We start from the raw sequence: 20,567 nt of genomic DNA, 5'->3' as shown, positions 1-20,567 counted from the left end.
AAATTTCTTAGTATAGGTGTGAGAGCATTCCAAAGTTTGGGCCCTAGGTATCGAAGAGAGTGTTTGCCAAATGTTACCGAAGAGAATCGGGGTTGAACAAATTCACGTTTTCTAAAATTATAAAAGCCACTGTCTAATTGGAAGAGATTACTAAGTCTCTCGGGCAGCAATCAATTGGGCAATTAGCCATGTTCAAAACGAGCAGGGGACTGGGAACGAACATATTTTCTCTTCGATACAAACATTCAATATCGATTGAATTGTAAAATGGGGCACGTCATCTGAAAGAGCATCCAAAAATTAGTAAATTCACCAAATTTGACGGTTATTGGTTTAAACCCAAAGGCATGGTATACTTAGTATGGATTGGAGGGACAGGCGTCCTCCAATCCATACTAAGCTCTCTTATTTTAAAAGTGTACCATGCCTTTGCGTTTAAACGAATAACCATCAAATTCGGTAAATTTACTAATTTTTGAATGCTCTTTCAGATGACGTGCCCCATTTTCAATTCAATTGATATTGAATATTCGTACCAAGAAAAAATATGTTCGTACCCAGTCCCCTGCTCGTTTAGAACATGGCCAATAATAATTTGGGTCGGGTTGCAACTCTTGCAAGCTCTCACGTAAATGGCTAGATACTCCTCGAGGGAACAAAAGAACAAAGAAAAGGAGCAAAGCCCGTTATCCCCAAACAAGAGCAACTGCTACACTAGAGGACCAGAAAAATTACAAGCTTACGAGACAGAGAGCTGCTACATGTACACTAGGGTCTGTCCATTTCATGAGTTCGAGTTCGAGTTAGAATTTCGAGTTGAGTTCGATTTCGAGTTAGAATTTCGAGTTCGAGTTAAAATATCGAGTTCGAGTTGCTTGCGGTTAGCTCCATCCTGGTTTGCTTGCGGTTAGTTCCACTTCTATTTGCTTGCGGTTAGTTCCACTCCTATTTGCTTGCGGTTAGCTTTCATTTGGTGATAAGGGAGACACTATGCGTGACCAACTGGGAAAATGTTACCGCATAACTCGAACTCGAAATTTCTAACTCGAACTCATAAATTCGATACACTCTGTACACTACTGAATAGTTTTTAGGGATTCAGCCCTTTTCCTTTTATATTGCTTACGGAAATAACAGAAGACAATTAGCCCTAAGAATAGAGATTTAATGAGAGAATATGTATCATAATTGTAAGCAAAAAAAATGACAGCACGATTAACTAAATTGTTTGCTAAGATTGCTTAATCGAGGGTTGCAGGAACAGTAAAATTGTACTAACAGAGCAGAGTCGCACGTGAAACGTCTTCGTTTAATGAAAGAAAACTTGTGACGTCTGTTATTACAAAAAATAAAGAATGTAAAACTTAAAGTACAAGAAAAAAAATCATGCAAATTTAACACTATACTTATGCTTCAAAAGTAGATGGGTTTTTTTCGCCATTGCTTCAGGCAAAGAATAAAAATAATTATTGCTTTAAATGGATACATTTTTCTATGCAACAAACAAATAAAACAATAGTCACCCCCTACCTTTAAAGTAGTGGCTGTAAAACGGTAAGGTTGTGGAGTAGATATTCTACAGACCCCAGGTTGTTCAAAAAATGGATAACGCCATCAACCGGCTAATCGCTATCCAGTGGAGAGGCCAGTTTGTTTCGTCAACACATCCCCTGGATAGCAATTTATCTGGTGGATAGTGTTACCGTAATGATTCGATTTAGCGCCCGGGGCGCTTATTTACTTTTGGCACCTTGAGGGAGGGCGCTTATTCGAGACAGGGCGCTTATTCGGGACAGGGCGCTTATTTAATTTTTTGAGAAACAGCCAAATGTATCTAACAATACAGAAACTGTAACAGTTAGAAATTGTTAAAAGTTCAGTTACTTTTAAAATAATTGTTCATTTTAGCAGTAAATATATACATGAACTGTACGGTGAAGGTCAGGGGTTTATCTATTGACGTCAATGACTTCAGTAGGGCCAGTTATACACAATAGGGGCACTTATAAAAATAGGGGTGCTTATAAGAATGGGGGCGCTAATTAGAATGGGGGCGCTTATTGGAATAGGGGCGCTTATTGGAATAGGGGCGCTTATTTACAAAAACACATTCGAAGGGGGGCGCTTATTCGGAAGGGGGCGTTTATTGGAAGGAGGGCGCTAAATCGAATCATTACGGTATCCACCCTTTGAACAACTGGACCCACTTCATTTCGCCTGTACAGGTGTCGAAAGGGCTTTTTCAGGTACGTAAATCGGATAAACCGAACATCAGCTTATGAGCTACATCGAATTAATTTTTCGGAAACTACAGTACATGATGTACGGTGCATGTCATACTAACCTTCCCATACAGAAACATATCGCCCACACTATACCACCAATAGCCATGATGATTCCAAAGATGATCACAGTCACATATAATATACTCCAGTCTGAAAACAACGCAGTATATACTGTGTGAGGTACATGATGTACGGTGAAGCCTCTTAATTTTTTGCGCATGTCACGCAATATTCTTCACCCAAATCTTACGTGACGCGCACAAAATCTGGGTAGAAGGCTGTTTGAGGGTACTTTTAAGGGTTCTTATGGACAAAAACGGAAAGGGTGTACCTCCAGCTACCACTTGCAACGCAGTCGTGACTGAAGCAAGTGAGGCTAGAAGCGTTATAACATTTGAACGAAGAAGCGCCTTCATCTTTCTCTAACAGTCTTCTTCACAAAAGTTCTTTGCATTGTCACGCAACTATACTCTTGACTTCATGATGAGTGTCGCGTGACAACCAAGTTATGGCCAAGAAAGAAAACACAACTTCCTGCAGAGCTTGTGAGCATTTAATCCCAAAAATCGGCAAAGTCTACAGGCTGTAGCTCACATTCATAACATGGAACAAAACGAAAGTATTAAATAGTCTTACCACAGTTGCTCTCTCTGGTTCCAAAGTGAACCTTGAAAAAGTCCTGCATCCAGAAACTCTCACAGACACACAGCTTGGTGCTACGATCACAGTATCCATGACCTGAGCAGTTGTTCCTGCAGACTGGAAAAACACAGAAGCTTATGAGTAACTAGAGTAATACATACAATATGACTTAGTGGAATGGAAACACGGCTCTAAGCCACGGAGATCCACCTTGAAACAATTTGCCATTTGTCCGCCTCAATCTTCCCTGATTGTATAAACTGCCCTTGTTCCTGTTTGGTTGGTTGTTTTTTAAGCAGTAGCGTGGCAGATCTTTTTAAGCTTGTAATTCTACTGGTCCTCTTGTGCAACAGTTGCTATTGTTCTTGGGGCTAGGGGCATTGTCAGTAAGTCACTACCTCTCTGGAACCTCTATTTTCATTCGCCCGCTGTAAACACTACTTCTATTGTTATCCAGGGCTAGGGTCATTGTTGTCACCTGTTATCTATTGTTTTTAGAACCAATAAATTAACTCGTTCCGAGAGGTAGTGGGCGACTCAGCATTGTTCCTGTATCCGACCCATATTAGGTTTTTCACCAAATTTACTAGATTTTTTTAGAGGTGCGCTGACTTCGACTTAAAGGTAAGTTTGACATCGAAAAAAAGAAGAGACAAAATGTGTGTATCTGTCTTTGAGTTGTTAACAATTTTATAACGTAGCTTGTGACACTTACTGTACGGTTCAACTTTCAACATTCCAAATTCAAAGAAGCCTTCCTCGTTTCCAATCTTGTCTTTCAACATTCCAGCCACTTCATAACCGTCCTTAGCTCCTGAGACTTTGTCCTTCACGTAAAACATCACCATCAGACTGTCAAATGAAAAGATACAACATTTAAGCGTCTCTTTCAGTTTAATTCATCTTTCATGTTAATTCATCTAACACAACTGCAACACCCAAGGCGCATGTTAACATGACAGGGCACTACACCTCTACAACGGAGAACGTGGTATACTGCTTAACATGGGAGAAATGTCCATCTACCGTGTATATTGAGGAGACTGGGCGCAGGATGGCAGACCGTTTCAGGGAACACTGCAGGGATGTGATCAACAGCAGGAATGACCTTCCTGTACCTGCACATTTTATCCAACCGGATCACTCCCTGCAGGATATGAAGGTCAATGTACTGAAGGCAGGCCTGGTAAAGCAACAGCACCGCAAGAAACAGGAGATGTGATATATTTTCAAACTCTAGCTCCGAGTGGACTAAATCACGACTTCAGCTTCACGTAAATTGACTTCTTTGTCTTTGTCGCGCGCGGCAACTTGCGCGAGCTTTTATTTAAATACTCGAGCTCATGCAAAGAACTTTTTAACGGTGAAATAGTTTTGTCCCCCTGAAGAGGTAGCATTGCCGAAACGTCGGGAAAAGTATTTTGACTTCAGCGTAGTATTTACCTATTTTGTCATTCATACATTCGAATAGCAACTGTTTACCTGTGTCCAACCCCAGCTTCTTTGAGGTGTTCAACTATGATGTCTTCATCTTGAACGTCAAGAATCACAGCTAGTTTACGAATCAACTGCTCCTGTTGAATCGAACAAACAAAGAGAGAATTGGTCAACGCCGGCCTTTTGACTGAGCCACAAGGTTCCAAAATGGCTTTACCCCATTCTTTTTACAGTAAACGCACACACACATACACCCACACACAAATGATTTCCTGAAAAATTTATTCGGATTGCTCAATGCTCTCTACTGTGTACCTTATTCTCTTCTGTAAACTTGGTGATATCCACGTCCAGATATAACTCCACAAGATGAGCACTGTTTTCATCTGGAAAGTGAACAAATCTCGGTTACTGACCAAGCACAGTCAACTCGCGTAATAACACTTTACTGTTCATTTAACCTCAAGGCCATGGTTTGGTATACAAAATGCAACCAGAAGTTATCGTGCGCTCTTTCACGTACAGGTGGGACGGAAATATCTTTTACAGCTTGTTAATGACTGCTTCTCCACGACATTGCACAAAACTCTACTAGCGCATGGTCACAGTTTATGTCAAGATTACGCAATATTGTAAACCTTTTCAACCATCCTGCTTGATAAAACAGTTGATAGCCTGCGTGGCAGGCGTAAAAAGAGGAAGGGGGTAGTAGCAAGATTGAGTTAATTACGCCTGCTAAACAAAATCACAAATGATAACAAATGAGAAATTTTTGTGTTATTTCTTTTGTTATTTCTTGTGTTATTTCTATTTCTCATTTGTTATCAATTTGTTATCAAGTGTAAATCTTAATGAAAAACATTTTACTTGTTTGCCAAAATTTCGTTTTCATTAGCGAATTTCGTTTGGAGATGATTCGAAGCCTTCGTCAAATATGCGCGAAAACAAGGCACGAAAGTCATCAAAATTCGTTTCCATTCCTTTTGCACATCACTGTATAAGAGAAACTGCTTCAATAATTATGAATCATAAACCTTTATCCTTAAATTTTAGATGCAATAAATTGAGCCACACACCTTCCTTGACAGTCAGTACGACGTCATCGTTCCCCTTGAGACCCTTCCCATCAGCCACAGTGAGCCTAAACTTGTACATTCCTTCCACAAGGTTAGAGAGCCGCAATACAGCTTGATGGTCACTATTGTTTATAACATCCTGCAGTGGTGAACACAAAACAGAACCAAATCAATCACATTGTCCAAATGTCGGTGTGTCAACTCTCCAAGCTAGGAATTTTTTTGATATGCAACTATGTCTTATAAATAGGCAACTTGACAAGTCACAATTTTTTTTCTATGTAAGGAGCAAACCCGGTATTGAAATTTCGACAAAGTTGACACACATTGTACTAAACAACTACAAGCACGGTACATCTTGGACAGAATTCAAGACTCTTTCCAGCAACATGGTCTTCTTATTCGCCAGGACTTCAACACCTATCCGTAATAACGAGATGTCCGCAAGGTAGGAGTTGAATGTATTACAACCTTTCTTACTTTTTCAGGTTAAGACATCATGGAAGATTTTCATTTTTTTTTCACATTTCAAACCATCTGTAAGACGATGACTGGATGTATCACAGTATATGTAACCAGCTTTTCTGTCTCACTAGTCTCCTTTGCAATACATGTAGCTACAGTCGAACCTCTCTTTACGGACACCTCCCTACCGTCGTTTGCATCTAATTGGGTATTAAACGTGGCATGATTTGTCAACAAATCATGCCAGAAGTTTAACACATTCCGGTTTCAAAATGGCGGAAAGATTCGATATGAATACTTCTTCCGACAAATTGATCCTGATCTGTGTCAATATGCATTTGCAGGTTCACTTAAATCACTTCTGGTGTAAAGTTTCGCCTGTACTCAGTGTTTATGGTGAGCACTTTAAGCGCGAAAAGTGCCGTTACGGTCTGCCAAACTTCAACGTTTGATGACGAATCATGCCACGTTTGATACCCATTTAGATCACGTTTTGGCGGCGAGTGTTCACGCTTAGATGCAAGCGACGGTATTACGGACAGTTCACTTGGTAAAAAATGCTATAAACTGTTACTCTCTAACATGGACACCTCCATAATAATTTTGGACACTCTTTCCTGTCCATTTTGTGTCCGTACAAAAAAGGTTTAACTGTACGTGGATCGTCACGCAATGCTTTTCTCCACTAGTGACAAGCGTTGCGTGACCCCCAAGTAACGGCTGCAAACACTTACACCAGCAGCAGGACTCTTGGGGTCACGTGACCACTCGTACTCCACAATGCCATGATCATCATAGGAACTTGAGCCATCCAGTTCAGCGGCTCTGTTTGGTAGATGCACTACAACATCTGGGCCGGCATTTGCTATGGGTGGCTTATTAATATCTGAAACGCAGAGTGTACACAATTACAAGTGGTTTACATGAAGATGTATCCGGGAAGTTTCATAAAGGCTGGTTCTCATATGATCGCCCCGTTCGTTTCTATCGCCTCTGTCGCTTCCAAAAATGCTTGCGATCGCGGCGATTATATGAAAACATTACAGAGACGATCGCTTCGATCGCCCGTGTTCTAACCGGCGATCGGTCACAGACCGCGGCGATCGCAAACGATTATATGAGAACTACTTTCACAGAGGGAGACGAACGAAGCGATCCAAACTGTACCATGGTGCATCAGTATTACCCATAACTACGTTTCCGTTTGGCCTCCCTTTTCCTCCTTCGCTATAAAATGGCAATAACGAGAAAATAGGAGGCCGCAAGGTTTGCTCTTGCATCGAAGGCTAAACGATATCGGAGTTTTGAAAAAAAAAAGCACACGTGCGTCGATCGGAATAAAATCGAACATTCATATGCGGGAACAAAGAAAAGATCATGAATTATTATCTTGTTTGATTAACTCTATATATTTTTCACTTTCATGAATATTGAATTTTGATCCGACATACGCACGAGGTTTTTGTAACTCGTTTCTTGAGTTTGGCGCGAAAATAATTGTCTCGGGCCTAGGCTTTGACCGGGCACTTTGCATATACCAGACGATCGGGGCGATCTTATGAGAACCCCCTGATCGCTTCCAATCGCCTCGATCGCCTACGATCGTCTCAGTATTTGCAAACGATCGATGCGATAGAAACGATCGGGGCGATAGAAACGATCGATGCGATAGAAACGATCGGGGCGATCATATGAGAACCAGCCATAAGCTGCAGTGCCTTATTACTTTGTTTTAATTAATAATTTCTTCCTTCAGTTGAAAAAATACATATCCATGTATCACACTGGAAAAGGGCAGCATTAGGAAATGTGCCTCGTAATGAAAGAGGTTGTTTGTAAGCATGTTTAGCAACTGCCGTTTTAGCATGCACAGCAGGTACAGTGTACATTGTTAAAGATGAGTGAAAAATGGGCACAAAAGTGGAACGAGCACAAAGTGCAAACAGATATTACACAGAAAAGCAAAGCAAAGCACTAAGAAAATTTGGAAAAAAATCCCAGATGATGTCGACTAAAATGACCAAGACCACCAAGATCACCAAGAGTTTCCTTCACCAAAATTCCCTCCCAGCCACCTTCAAACAAATGTGTCTACAAGATCCTGTTGACTGTATTGGAGTTACATTGGAGAAACCGGCAGATGTCTACAGACGCGAAGAGAACACATCAGAAACGTCAAAATTGTAACAAAGATCGACTGCAAACCATGCATGGATGATGACATCAAATTGATTTCAAGTGAGTCAGAAGGAGACTCGCGGCGAACTGGTCAGGCACTGCGCGGTGTCTACCTCCACATTCTATTCTTTTTAGTCTCTTTTATTATCATATTCTCACTATTTTTCTTTCACCTTTTTACGCATTTTTTTCTGTAATTTTTTCACATTTTTACCCTATATATTTATTCATTCGCGCCATTTTTCTCGGCTGCAGTTTGGAGCGAAAGCTTATATTTTTAATTTTTAACCAGAGAACGTTTCTAAAACATTTTACTTATATGAATCGGTACTCTTCCATTTTCAATAAAATGAACACGTTGGTACAATATCAGTAGTTTAAATCTATTATTTCTAAGGACCAGTTCGTCAAGTGTGATCTTTCATGTAACATTTGACTTGGTTAACTATTCTAGTACTTCGTAAAATGTTGGTGATCGCTGTTAGTCTGTCATCAACAACACTTAATCGTTCAGTCCTATAATTTATAGGACTTCACTCCATTGGATGACCACAGTAGATGAACTGAGCAGAGGGGCACGGGGGGGAGGGGGGGGTGCATATTACAGGGGGCAGGATTGGTATGAAAGGCAAGAGAAGACAGGGTGAAAGTGGGATTCTCAAGGTGGTAGGAGCCTGGAGAGAATGAGAAAAAGTTCGCAACATTTTGTAATACATGTACATGTACTTTGCAATATAAATAGCACACAGAGGAGGGTACCACTAAGGAAGGGGGAGGAATCAGAAGTAAAAGGTACGGGAAGCAGGAAACACACACGCCCCCTGCCCCCAAAACTTACGGGAAGTGAGATCATTAAAATAGTGGGAATCAAGAAATAAGAAAAGTTTCGCAACATTTTGTAATACTTTGCAATATAAATAGACACAGACAGGCCGGAACCACTAAGGACAGGCCGGGAACCAGAAGTAAAATGAACAGTGAGAGAGGAGTACAGACCCATAAGACCCCTCCCCTCCCACCAAAACTATAAAACAATTTTTTGTTTGAAAACTCACCTTTTTTAACATTAACAGCCACTGTGTCAGTTCCTGTGAGTCCCTTGTCATCAGTGACAGTCAGCTTAAAGATATAGTGACCTTCCAGAAGTTTCTTTACTGTCACAACTTTCTGATTGACTCCTGACATTTCGGCTTGGCGTGGTCCACTGAAAAGGAATAAAGAAAGGAAATTAAATAACAAGAATGCCGCTTTCCCTTTATGAGTGATTTTTTTTTTCAGCGTCACACCATACACGGATCCAGAGTTTTAGAGTTCCGGTCTAAATTCAAAAGAAAAGTGAGCACTCATTAAGTCAGGCTATTGTGTTTTGCGATGTTTAACAATGGTCTGACTTAATGAGTGCTCACTTTTTCTTTGAATTTGGACCGGAAGTCTGAAACTCTGGATCCGTGTATTGCAGCATTGATGCCGCGTGAATATCTATCTGCATTACAGTTGCTTTGTCCAATGATCACATTGTTCCACTCTCAAAATGACAAGAATGTTAAGGAAAACTTTTTTGCTTTATGAAACTGTAAAGAAAAACTTCCTGCTCACTTGAAATGCGTTACCGCATCCAATGGCTCTCCTAATAAATTAGAACGGTCATATTGTGCCTTGCATCTTGTTTTCTCACTGGCTTACTGTTCAGACTTATCATTCATTAATTTTTTTTTTAATTTACAGTGTATTATTATGGCACATTGGAGCAGTTGTTGGCCATCGGCCCAATGAAGAAATCAGAATGGAACGCTACTATGCCAATTGTGTTGGATAAAATTCAGGACAAAAATCATTATCTACAGAAATGGCCGATTCCCTCTACGGCGCGTGCCTGCAGGGAATCATGGTAGTTGTATTCATTGTTGCGAAGTCTCACGCATGGTTTGATGAATCCAACTACCATTATTACCTGCAGGCGCGCGCCATAGAGGGAATCGGCCATTGACCATCATTTCCTGGAAATCTCCCGTGATCATGATTATATTATGGAAACCAGCTCATGCGAAACACTATAATTATGGAGGGATGCGGTAGGAAATGTACCGTATTTTCTCGATTAAACAGCGTTTATTTCAAACTTGGCCCGAGAGAGCCGGCGTTTATTTGATTCCAGCAGTATATTTAAGCCCTATGTTTCTAAGAAATGATTTTTATTCATTATTTTTGACAGCCAAATATGTAGACATTATATTTACAGCACATTAAACCTCTAGTAAATGTTTAAGGGGGTTATTTTCAAATACAGCTTGGAGACCCGGCGTTTATTCGGGGCCCGGCGTTTCATCGAGAAAATACGGTACACGTGTTCCAACAACTGTGAAGTGCATGCAGTCAGTACACAGAGAATGAAGTCAAGCACCAAACAAGCCTTCTACGCTCACCTTGCCTGCTCCCAGTGGTAACTCTCAATCTTCTGATCATCACGACTGCCAGAAGCATCAAGAACTGTCGAGTCATCAGGAAACACCAGATCCTAAAGAAAGCAAATAAAGCAAATTATTATACTCTCTCTACGGACACTGCTATACAGTCATGCCTGTGTAAGACGAACAACTCTATAAGCCAGCCACCTGGTGTTGGTCCCGTCCCTGCCGTTTTACAGTCATTTTTCTGTAGCTAATTGCCCTACAAGATGGACACCTTTTTAAGACGGACAGTATTGAGTTGCTGCCAGTCCTGACAGTGTCGGTCTTAAAGAGAGTCGACTGCATTTTTTTTAAAGAAATGAACAGGAATTTTAGCAAGTTTTAATGCCACTTTTCTAACTCTTTCCCCTTATAACTTTCGCTTTGTATCTGTAATTAATTTTTTATTTTAATAACCACAGGGTACCCATGCTCACCTTATCTGAGCCAGCCACTGCCACAGGTGGGGCATTCTTCTCGGGTTGAACTACAACTGTCACGCTGGAACTGGCTGTCTGTCCGCCTGTATCTGTCACTTTTAACACAAACGTGTAATCTCCAACAACCATGTTAGACACCTTCAGAGTTGGAGAACTTGTACCCTACACAAACAGAATTTATTCCTTGGTAAACTGAACAGAACTCCCTTTTCTTTCCTGAACAAAAATACTAACTGTTCATACAATCATGAACTGATCTCCTCTGCAGTTATTATTGCGGTTGTCACGCAATGCTTAACTCTTGGAGGGTGCATTGCATGACAAGCCCAAACAATGGATGCAAAGGAGAATACTACATACCTGCATGTCTCCTACTGCTGGACTAGAGGGGGTCTTGCTCCATTCATAGCTGACAATCCCCTACAAAGACCACAGAAAAGAAGAGATCAAAATACATTCTAAACCAGATTCCTTGGTTACATAAAAAATCTCGCTATTTGAAATTAATATTGCTGATTTTTTTTTTCCAAAACCCAGTTGACATTACGCATTGAATTTACGCACTGGGAGAGGAGGGGTTTAAAAAAAAGAGGCGGCGCTAGAGAGAGAGATAATGTTCTAGATGTTGATCATTGGAAGTGAGAAAAAGCATTGAGTGTTTGGAAAAGATTATTTATATCGATTTTCAGTTCAAGATTGTACAGAGATTGTAAAGTTATACAGACCTCAGATTGAAGGAAATAAAGATTGCAAAGTCCTCATAACTGTGCAATTCTATCATTTTTTTCTCAAATTTTGATGAAGTTTGACATTTGTGAACCCTCCATAGGAAGAACACGTCTTATCGAAAAAAGCAGGTTTTTTTGTTTTGTTTTTTATGCAAAACCTTCACAAACCCTTTCCACTGAAACCCTTTTCAAACCCTTCGCAAGTTCCTTTAATACAAACTCTCATAAAACCCTTCGCCGTGTGATACAATGTTTTTCATTTGACTGTTACAACTCAATGAAACATCTCCTGGGAAAATTTATTTGACAATAATTTATTTTAACAGAAATTCACGAAAGCTGCAAATCAAAATAACTTCTGATCAATGGTTTTACATATACCTTGTCATCAGTGCTTCCATTGGCATAAAGCGTCACATGGTCCACAGGGAGTACAATCACTACATCATTCCCTGCACGTGCCACAGGTGGGTAATCTTTCTCTGAAGAGAAGAAATACGAAAATCAACTTTTTGTTATCTGACTTCATGCAATTACCAAATTAAACATGATAAAATTTAAAAATAATCCTCCTCAACATTTCAGACACCTTGCTAATATTATCTACATTCTCTACAGTTCTACAGCTGCAATTGTGTACCTTAATTGCATTTTTTCTGACAGATCAGAGCCATCTTTCTCATCACTCTTCCGTTTGAATTTTTTACAAAAAGGTTATAAGAAAAGTTATATGAAGGAATCAATTACTAGTCTCCTTACCATCATTAACAGTCACTGTGGCTGTCGTGGAATCAGATTCGCCATCCGAGTCGGTAACAGTGAGCCTACAATGTTAAAACACACAGACAAGGTTTTGTTAAGTTTTAAGAGTAGATGAGCAAAAAGAACACTTAAGGTGAACTTCTTTATGAGCAAATTTTGAAACTACATGTAGGCAGGTACTGACTGTTGTGTATCCTTGATACTGGTCTTAGGCTCCACCTTCTAAATAAGAACCAGGCTGACAAACTTGTCTAAATTCACATCAATATTAAGCTTAACAGTAACTATAATTACTGACAGTAGAATCTCAATTTCAAATACTCTCGGTTTATGGACACTCCTAATTTCTTGAACCAAATTTTGTTTTGTCTGGCTTTGTAAGGTCAAGTACAGTATACTATACAATGAAGCTAATTAAAAGTCAAATGTCAGTTTTTGTGATGAAGACAAGACCTACTTGAATGTATAGATTCCAGGCACAAGGGACTTGAGTTGAAGCACAGGGGAGTCGGCTCCAGAACTCATCACCTTGTTCTTGTCATTCAGAGGACCTTTCACTTCTTCCCATTTGTATTGAGTGATCTTATCATCATCAGAACTCTCTGTACAACAAAAGAGACAAATTACACATGTGAAAGTATGGCCATGGGTTCGATTCCCGTCAGGGACTCAGATTTTTCTTTGTACCATGCTTGTGTCATTGTTGAAACTTCATCTTCATTATTCATCACCGAGCTTAAAATTTACCATCCTTATTATTTTACTACACACTTGATGATTTCGACACTGTCGATCCTAGCAGTATGCAAGACGCACATCACATATAAACTTAGTAAATGGTCCAGTTCACCACAAGTCTCTCGTAGCTCAGTTGGTTAGAGCGCCCAACCAGTATCGAGGGGCTAAGGGTTCGATTGCCGTCGGGGTCTCAGACTTTTTCTTTATCCCAAGCTCGTGTCATTGTTGAGAATTCATCTTCATTATGACCCTCTCATTATGTGTTTAACATTTTTATCCAATAACATTTTTTCGCGACATAATAAAATTTTTACTCACTTGAACCATCAAGCACAACCTCATTAGTCGGGAGAGTAATTGTCTGTTCCTTGGGTGATATGTCTGCACGAGGTGGCTTATTCACTCTGGGAGCTGCAGACAATAATCAAAATAAACAAATTAACATTATTTTGAAGGAGCTTGATCATGATTTTCTTCTATGAACAACCACTAAGATCTAAGTTTCATCCTGAAATAATTACTTAAGTTTAATGTGATAATATATTTTGATGGTTCACTTGCATTATTATGCCTAGTAATTGGTATGAAAAACGTGTGCCACTTTTGTCACCAACCAGAAGTAAAACTGAAACCAATCGCACCTTGCTCATGCACGTTTTCCTGTGCTAGGTGCCGGAGCAGGGGGTGGCGCAATGGTGAGAGGGCTCGCCTCCCACCGATGTGGCCCAGGTTTGATTCCGGCCCGGTGCCATACGTGGGTTGAAATTGTTGTTGGTTCTCGTCCTTGCTCCGAGGGTTTTTCTCCGGGTTCTCCGGTTTTCCTCCCTCCACAAAAATCAACAAGTGTGCTCCAAATTCCAATTTACCTTGGATGCACATACACGTCTTAACGAGCTCCTGAGCTCCTCCGTGTCACGTGGGTAAATAAATACATTTACATTTTTTTTTACATGTTTGCGTGATTTGAGTTTTGATTTAAACCGGTAGTTGGATTGTATGCATCTTTTGTGATTGACCAAGGTGCATGATTACTTTGATTTTGGTTTACAACACTCGACTGAAAACTGCTCTACAGTACAGTGTAAACTGTAATGTATGTTCGTCAACATGTTAAAGATGATTTCCAGTCCGTACTGCGCAGACTCAGCGTTTGTTTTCATTTTGTTTTGCGACGTTACACTTCGGTGATGCGTACTGAAGTTTTAGGCGGTGTCGTTCTCACGTGAGCAAACGTCCCTTTGAATACCGTCAAACTTCTTCTCGTTATTTGCGATATCTGGCGTTAATAATGAAGAAAAGGTAAGTTTGTCCCATTTTATTTTTGCTATTAAAGATTCTTCTGTTTGTGGACTTTCAAACATTCACAGCCAGGTGGAGATTGCGCAGTACAGACTGGAAATCATCTTTTAAATGTCAGATGAAATGAACAGTCATGAGGATCTGATTTAAACATGTCTGATGTTTCTCATAAGCTGCTGATTCAAAGCTCACCTGGCAGAACAGTGACATTTATGAATGCATATCCATAAGCTTGATTTGCTCCTATGACCTTCACTTTGAACTGGTATACTCCAGACTGGTCAAGCTGTTGAGAAATTAATACAAATACTACCTTATTATAGGAAATTAACGTTTGTGTTAATTAAGGTATTTGAAATTAACGCGACTTAAATTAACGCAAATTGAAGAAAAATAACTTACCAATAAAGAAAATTAACGCGAAAGAGGGGGTAACATTTCAAAATAAACGAAATTAACGCGACGTACCCAACAGGGACAAGTTTAGTTCAACACTTGTAGGCGTATAATCTTATTTAAACGAAAACAATGTTTGTGGTACTTTTCCCAGTTTGAGCGTTCTTCGCAGTATCAATGATAGTGGCAAGATAAAATTATGCTTTTTCCTTGGAGTCAAGAACATCTGGACTGTAACGAAAAATTGGGGCCAAAATAATGGAAATTAACGTCATGGAAATTAACGCTCCACTTAATTAACGGCGCGGAAATTAGCGTTAACAAAAATTAACGCGACTTAAATTAACGCGAAAATGTGAAATTTGCGTTAATTTCATGACGCGTTAATTTCCTATAATAAGGTAAGTGGAAAGTTGTGAACAATTTAATCAATTAAACTGCAACATATAGTGTACAAAAGTGAACATTTTTCCAATGGATGGATTAAATCACAAATCCCTCAAATGCCTTTTTGTGTACCTGACTAAGTATCACTCTCCTTGAGTCCTGCCCTTCCATGTAACCATGACTACCTTCAGGTGCCGAAATCTGCTGCCAGTGGTATGAGTATGGATTGTCTAACAAGCAATATCAATAAAACAATTTTCATTCTGTTACACTGTGATAGAGCAGTTTTCACTTGAGTATCGAAGGTAATTTGCATTTGCTTTGGTTTTGAATTATTACGCTCAGTGATTGGTTTAAAAATCCCGCACCACTTTCACAGCCAATTAGGACTAAAACCAAAACCAATCGTGTCTCCCTTGTGCACGTTTTCCAGCGCTTGGTACCAGCTACATGTATTTGCTTTGAATTTTGATTGGTTCACTGGATTGTCTGTGTCCTTTGTGATTGGCCAGAGTGATTACTTTGCTTTTGCTTTTTAGACACAATTGAAAACTTCTCAAAATTAACTTACAAACTTAAAATTTACAAAGCATGATTGAGATGCTGAACTCAGGTTGACTGAGAACAAATCCAGCTAGTGACAAGGTGGAGAGCTTGAACCTGTGATCTCCAGAATACAAGACCAGCTTTGGAAGCACTTGACCCACACCTCCTTCTTAGCCATAAGATTACTACATTGTACATGTGCCCCTTCTAGTTCATTACTTACCTGATGTTTCCTTGGGCCAGGCACTTGCATACAAGCTTACTGTGTTCACAGGCAATGTTAGTACTTTGTTATCTCCAGCAGAAACTTGAAGGGATGGGCGTGGCACTGAAAGAAGAAAAACACATTTTTTAACCTTTCAGTTCTTCACAAATTAAAGGAAGACCACTATTTGACATAATTGTTAAAATGCATACACAGTGTGTACAGTCTGCTACATGGGTTTTAGGAACAAAATGTATAACATTTGCCATATGAGAACTTTAAGGCCACTTTGCACACTGATGTAGATGTATGTACCTGTTCATTCAGACAACAGTAACTGTATGCACACATTAATTTTAAGAATCAAACTGACCTCCAGTACTAGATGGTTTTAATGATGGCTTTTTGGTAGTTGTATCTGTCAAAAATATGGATTAGTAATCAGTTACAGATGTTTGAAACTGTCTAAAATGCATTTAAAATGCTGCCTTAATTTTAAAAGAGTTTGAGAAAAATTTCATTATTTAACTTAAGCCCTATTTTCATACCTTATTCTCACTAAATTTCGCGAGTACCTAATTTCACGAAAAATCAAGAGCCATATTTCGCGAGTACTTAATTTCGCAATTTTGAGAGGGAGGTACAATTGGAGTGTATTAAATTTCGCGATTTTTACCTATTCTTCAATATGAAGCTTTGACCTCAAAACTGTAACAACATAATTAATATGAAAGTCATCGTAAAAACAGCAAACAAAACAATCTACACATAACAAAACATAACGTATTTAACAGTCTAAATCCCTAAAAGGTTCATCCACGACTGCAAGAGCGAGATTTTGAGGAACTTGACGACAGAGAACCGTTCAAACAGTGCCACTGATAGAGTGGGAGATAACTAATGGACATTAAATCAAACAAAAAAACTTCTAAACATGAAGCTCAGACATGTTAGAATAACTATGATAAAACACATTGAGTTTCATTATTTTTTTATATTATCAGCACGATGTTAAATTTCGCGATTTTTAACTTCGCGTGTCTTATATTTCGCAAGTATTAAATTTCGCGGGTTTTTTTTCAAAATCGCGAAAATCACGAAATTTAGTACTCGCAAAATTGAGTGAGAATAAGGTACTTAATAGTAGTTTAAGTAGCTCCATGTTGTACCATAAACACTAAAAATTAGTACAATCATTGTATGAACAAAGATAACGTAATTCTTACCCAGGTTATTGTCGGTCTTGTTAGTGATTGGCCCTGCAATCATATAAAATCAGTGTAAATTTACAAACATTAGAAATATGTAACTTGTCAACTTTCCCAAATCAATTATCTCATCAGTTTAAAGTGCACCTAACCCCCGAAACAATACTTTCAAAATTGATTGTGCATGAGTTAGAGAGTTGAATGGTTAAATATTTCTTCATCTCAATGTTGCGTTTTTCGGGGGTAAGGTGCACTTTAAATAACCTGCTGTACGCAGTTTATTTGTTTAACTGTTAATGACTGTGTCATGAGACAAATTAATTGGCAACCGATAATTTGTAAGTACTCTTGCCATCAATTTTCAGCAGTATAACTTATGCCAGTCCAATAACTTTTTTATTTAATACTTATTACTTGGGGTGCAGGGAAATATTAATTTTTTTTTGACTGCATGAGTTTTCTGTGAGCGAATAGTCAACAAGGCACAGCCAAATTGACTAACACCCAAAGAAAACAAGTGGAGTCTTATTGTAGAAACGGTAAAGGATTGCAGTTCAAAACCCGCAATTTTATGTACTTTTGAGCCAAAAGTCAATAATAATTTAATATTGTCTCTTTAAAGAGCAAAGCATGCATGATCGAGTTTTGTGGGTGAATAGAAAACAATGGAAAAACCAAACTGTTTCGCAGATTTCCAATAGAACACAGACGACTTTCTACTAATGACCCTTAGTATTCTCACTGGCTTATTTTATTTATAGGCTGCCATTTACTATCCATTTACAGTGTTTATGAATGTTTATGTATTATGTAGTCTTCTGATTCATTGTACAATGTAATAAGACCTTAAAAAAGAAACTATAAATTATAAAAATTAATGTTAGTTCACACTTACCCATGGTAACCACAGGGGGTATTGATGAAGATATGTTGTCACTACTTTGAGCCAAATCCACTTGATCAGCTGTGTTGTTTGTGATGTTTACAAGTGTTGGCTGAGTGACAGGAGCTTGCAATAAGGAAGAAACAGTTGATACGGTACTGGCTGGTGATGGAAGAGGGACGACCTACAAGGAGAAAAAATCTGTGAGCAACAGCGTACAAGAACATCATTAACAGGGCAGCGAAATGTTTCACAACAAAGGTAAAGGTTAAGTCTGCATTCAAGCCTAGTGGTCCATCAGGCCGCAGCTTATCCAGCTTTTATTAGCATAAAGCAACTCCCTTGAGTTGTAAAAAACCAACCGGCTTCCTGCCAGTATTCCTTGTGGGATCCCACCAGGAACTCGGTTACTTTTTTACACGGGCTTGATAGGATGCTAGTCCATCACAAGGTTACCCCCAGTAGTAAATTTGCTAGTACCCATTTATACACCTGGGTGGAGAGAGCCACTGTGAAAGTAAGGTGTCTTGTCTAAGAACACTTGTAACACAGTGACCCTGGCCAGGGTTTGAAACCAGACCACTCCATCCAGAGTCCAACACACTAACCACTAGGCTGCTGTGCCTCCCACTATTAATATTAATTTTGGATTGGAATAAATTTATATCTGAAATTGCCTTTACAGCTAAATTCATAGTTAGTATATGGCAAACTCAACGAATTTACCTACCTCAGCCGTGAAACAATCCCTTTAAAATAAGAAATTACATTACAAGTGACTGATCATGAGATAAATACTGCAACATACATGTACATGTATATACTGAATAATAATGTGCACTCACCACTCCAGACACATTATTTTGGGCATCTTGAGGTGTTGGAGTGTCTTGAGGAGTAATACTGCTAAAAACAGATGACAACCGAGTTGGTTGAGAAACGGGGTTTATCTCTCCTAAGGAAGCCTGAAGAAAACTCTCATTTTTCACAGCTTCACTATGCGTTGACAATGTCTGTGATGAAGACGTGACTGTCGCACTTGTTGGCTTTGTCACTGCAGTCTTACTTTTTGAATGTCCTTTTGAAGAGTGATTTTTGCGTGAGAAATGCTTTGTAGTAACAGGTTTAGCAGTTGTTGCTTCAGATTCATCATCGTCGCTGTGGGTGAGTAATTTTTTAAGGTCTTTGGAGCTGTCCACATCCAATGATTTAGTTTGTTCTTCTTGATGTAACATGAAATGTAATTAAATTAACTTAATAAGGAAATAAAACATATATGTCATTATACACTTTAAGTTGTCAAAACAGTGAAAACTGAGGATTTTCTGATCACCAACTTTAGACGACAGAAAAACATACATTTTTCAACCACTGATACCACAATGTTTAGGCGAATAAAACGTTCTCTTCGATGTCGCAAATTTTTTCGCAGGCGGCAGGATCAAAATGTTATTTCGCTGATTTTTTGGACGAACCAGCGTTCTCTTTTGTTTGTTGTGGTTTCCGCCGATCAAATCTCTTGGGAGTCGTTGTCAAAAACCTAACAATAAAGAGCAACAATAAAGCTAACAAAGGCAATTAAAAGCACGCGGCTTTGAAGAACGCGTGATTCCCTCGGTTTCGTCTCGGTTTCGTCTTGTGCTTCGTTCGTTCCTCCCGAGGTGGACGCACGGGCAAACCGCGTGCACTACCCACGCGTCCACCTCGTGAAACCCGCGGCTGATGTGCATATGATTTCAGGCGGTACTGTAGAAATGAACTTTGAAGAATTTTCAAAACTGCAGTAATATTGTTACATGTACACAGGGTTCAAAATAAAATTTCGAGATTAGCCTGAATTTGTCGGCTTTTTTTGTCAAGGCTCATTTTTTCCCGGCTGTTAGAGAGCTATGCATTTTCAAAGGAACACAATCCATCTGCATACATGACGTACCCAGATGCATTCTGGGGCGATTTCAAACCCAGTCGGCCATTTGCAAGTTTTCCGAAGTGATAGAAGTCATAGAATATTTTACGGCAAAGCAAAAGAATGGATTGGAGCATTGTGACTTCCTTTCTTATTTTGAATGTTTGAGAAGCAAATAAGATCTCCAATATAATTTTCTGGAGGGACACAATACCTGAGAAGGTGGGGCAGCCCGTTATTCATCTCAACACAGAAATAAAGTCGCCACATTGGCGACTAAACCGTAAAATCAGAAGTTTTCGTCGACAAAGATGAAATTTTGGTCGCATTAGTGACCAGTGAGTCGCCTTTTCTAGCCCTGTAGCTGCTTTATTGTCTGATATGAAATGTTTACTTCAACATTACCGCAACTTTGATTTCAGTTGGCCGATCAAGGCATGATATTTTCTATTTCTTCGGTGAAAAGTAGCCGGCAAGTATCGTCAGAGTGCCGGCTACCGCCGACAGCCGGCTGCTATTTTGAACCCTGGTACATAAAC

General features: G+C 39.3%; 1 protein-coding gene across 4 annotated transcripts in view; it reads right to left on the bottom strand.

The window, feature by feature from the left end:
• Positions 1–20,567, bottom strand: part of LOC144664626 (dyslexia-associated protein KIAA0319-like protein) — a 29,362-nt gene that overhangs the window by 5,049 nt on the left and 3,746 nt on the right. For 3 of the 4 annotated variants that reach the window (XM_078525774.1, XM_078525776.1, XM_078525777.1), the window contains 22 exons: positions 18,968–19,344; positions 18,135–18,306; positions 17,258–17,290; positions 16,405–16,449; positions 16,050–16,154; positions 15,413–15,510; positions 14,690–14,783; positions 13,517–13,609; positions 12,918–13,062; positions 12,458–12,522; positions 12,080–12,180; positions 11,331–11,390; positions 10,968–11,132; positions 10,507–10,598; positions 9,139–9,287; positions 6,640–6,791; positions 5,441–5,579; positions 4,680–4,750; positions 4,410–4,501; positions 3,643–3,779; positions 2,922–3,044; positions 2,345–2,435 (listed from right to left, as the gene is read on the bottom strand). In XM_078525774.1, coding sequence (XP_078381900.1) covers positions 2,345–2,435; positions 2,922–3,044; positions 3,643–3,779; positions 4,410–4,501; positions 4,680–4,750; positions 5,441–5,579; positions 6,640–6,791; positions 9,139–9,287; positions 10,507–10,598; positions 10,968–11,132; positions 11,331–11,390; positions 12,080–12,180; positions 12,458–12,522; positions 12,918–13,062; positions 13,517–13,609; positions 14,690–14,783; positions 15,413–15,510; positions 16,050–16,154; positions 16,405–16,449; positions 17,258–17,290; positions 18,135–18,306; positions 18,968–19,344 — 2,599 coding nt within the window. The remainder of the gene's footprint in view (positions 1–2,344; positions 2,436–2,921; positions 3,045–3,642; positions 3,780–4,409; positions 4,502–4,679; positions 4,751–5,440; positions 5,580–6,639; positions 6,792–9,138; positions 9,288–10,506; positions 10,599–10,967; positions 11,133–11,330; positions 11,391–12,079; positions 12,181–12,457; positions 12,523–12,917; positions 13,063–13,516; positions 13,610–14,689; positions 14,784–15,412; positions 15,511–16,049; positions 16,155–16,404; positions 16,450–17,257; positions 17,291–18,134; positions 18,307–18,967; positions 19,345–20,567) is intronic. The other variant, XM_078525775.1, reaches the window with a different exon arrangement.

Source organism: Oculina patagonica, chromosome 9 (assembly GCF_052425735.1).
Source record: "Oculina patagonica isolate OP01 chromosome 9, crgOcupat, whole genome shotgun sequence".
NCBI lineage: Eukaryota > Metazoa > Cnidaria > Anthozoa > Scleractinia > Oculinidae > Oculina > Oculina patagonica.
This window is presented reverse-complemented; position numbering and strand designations above follow the sequence as displayed.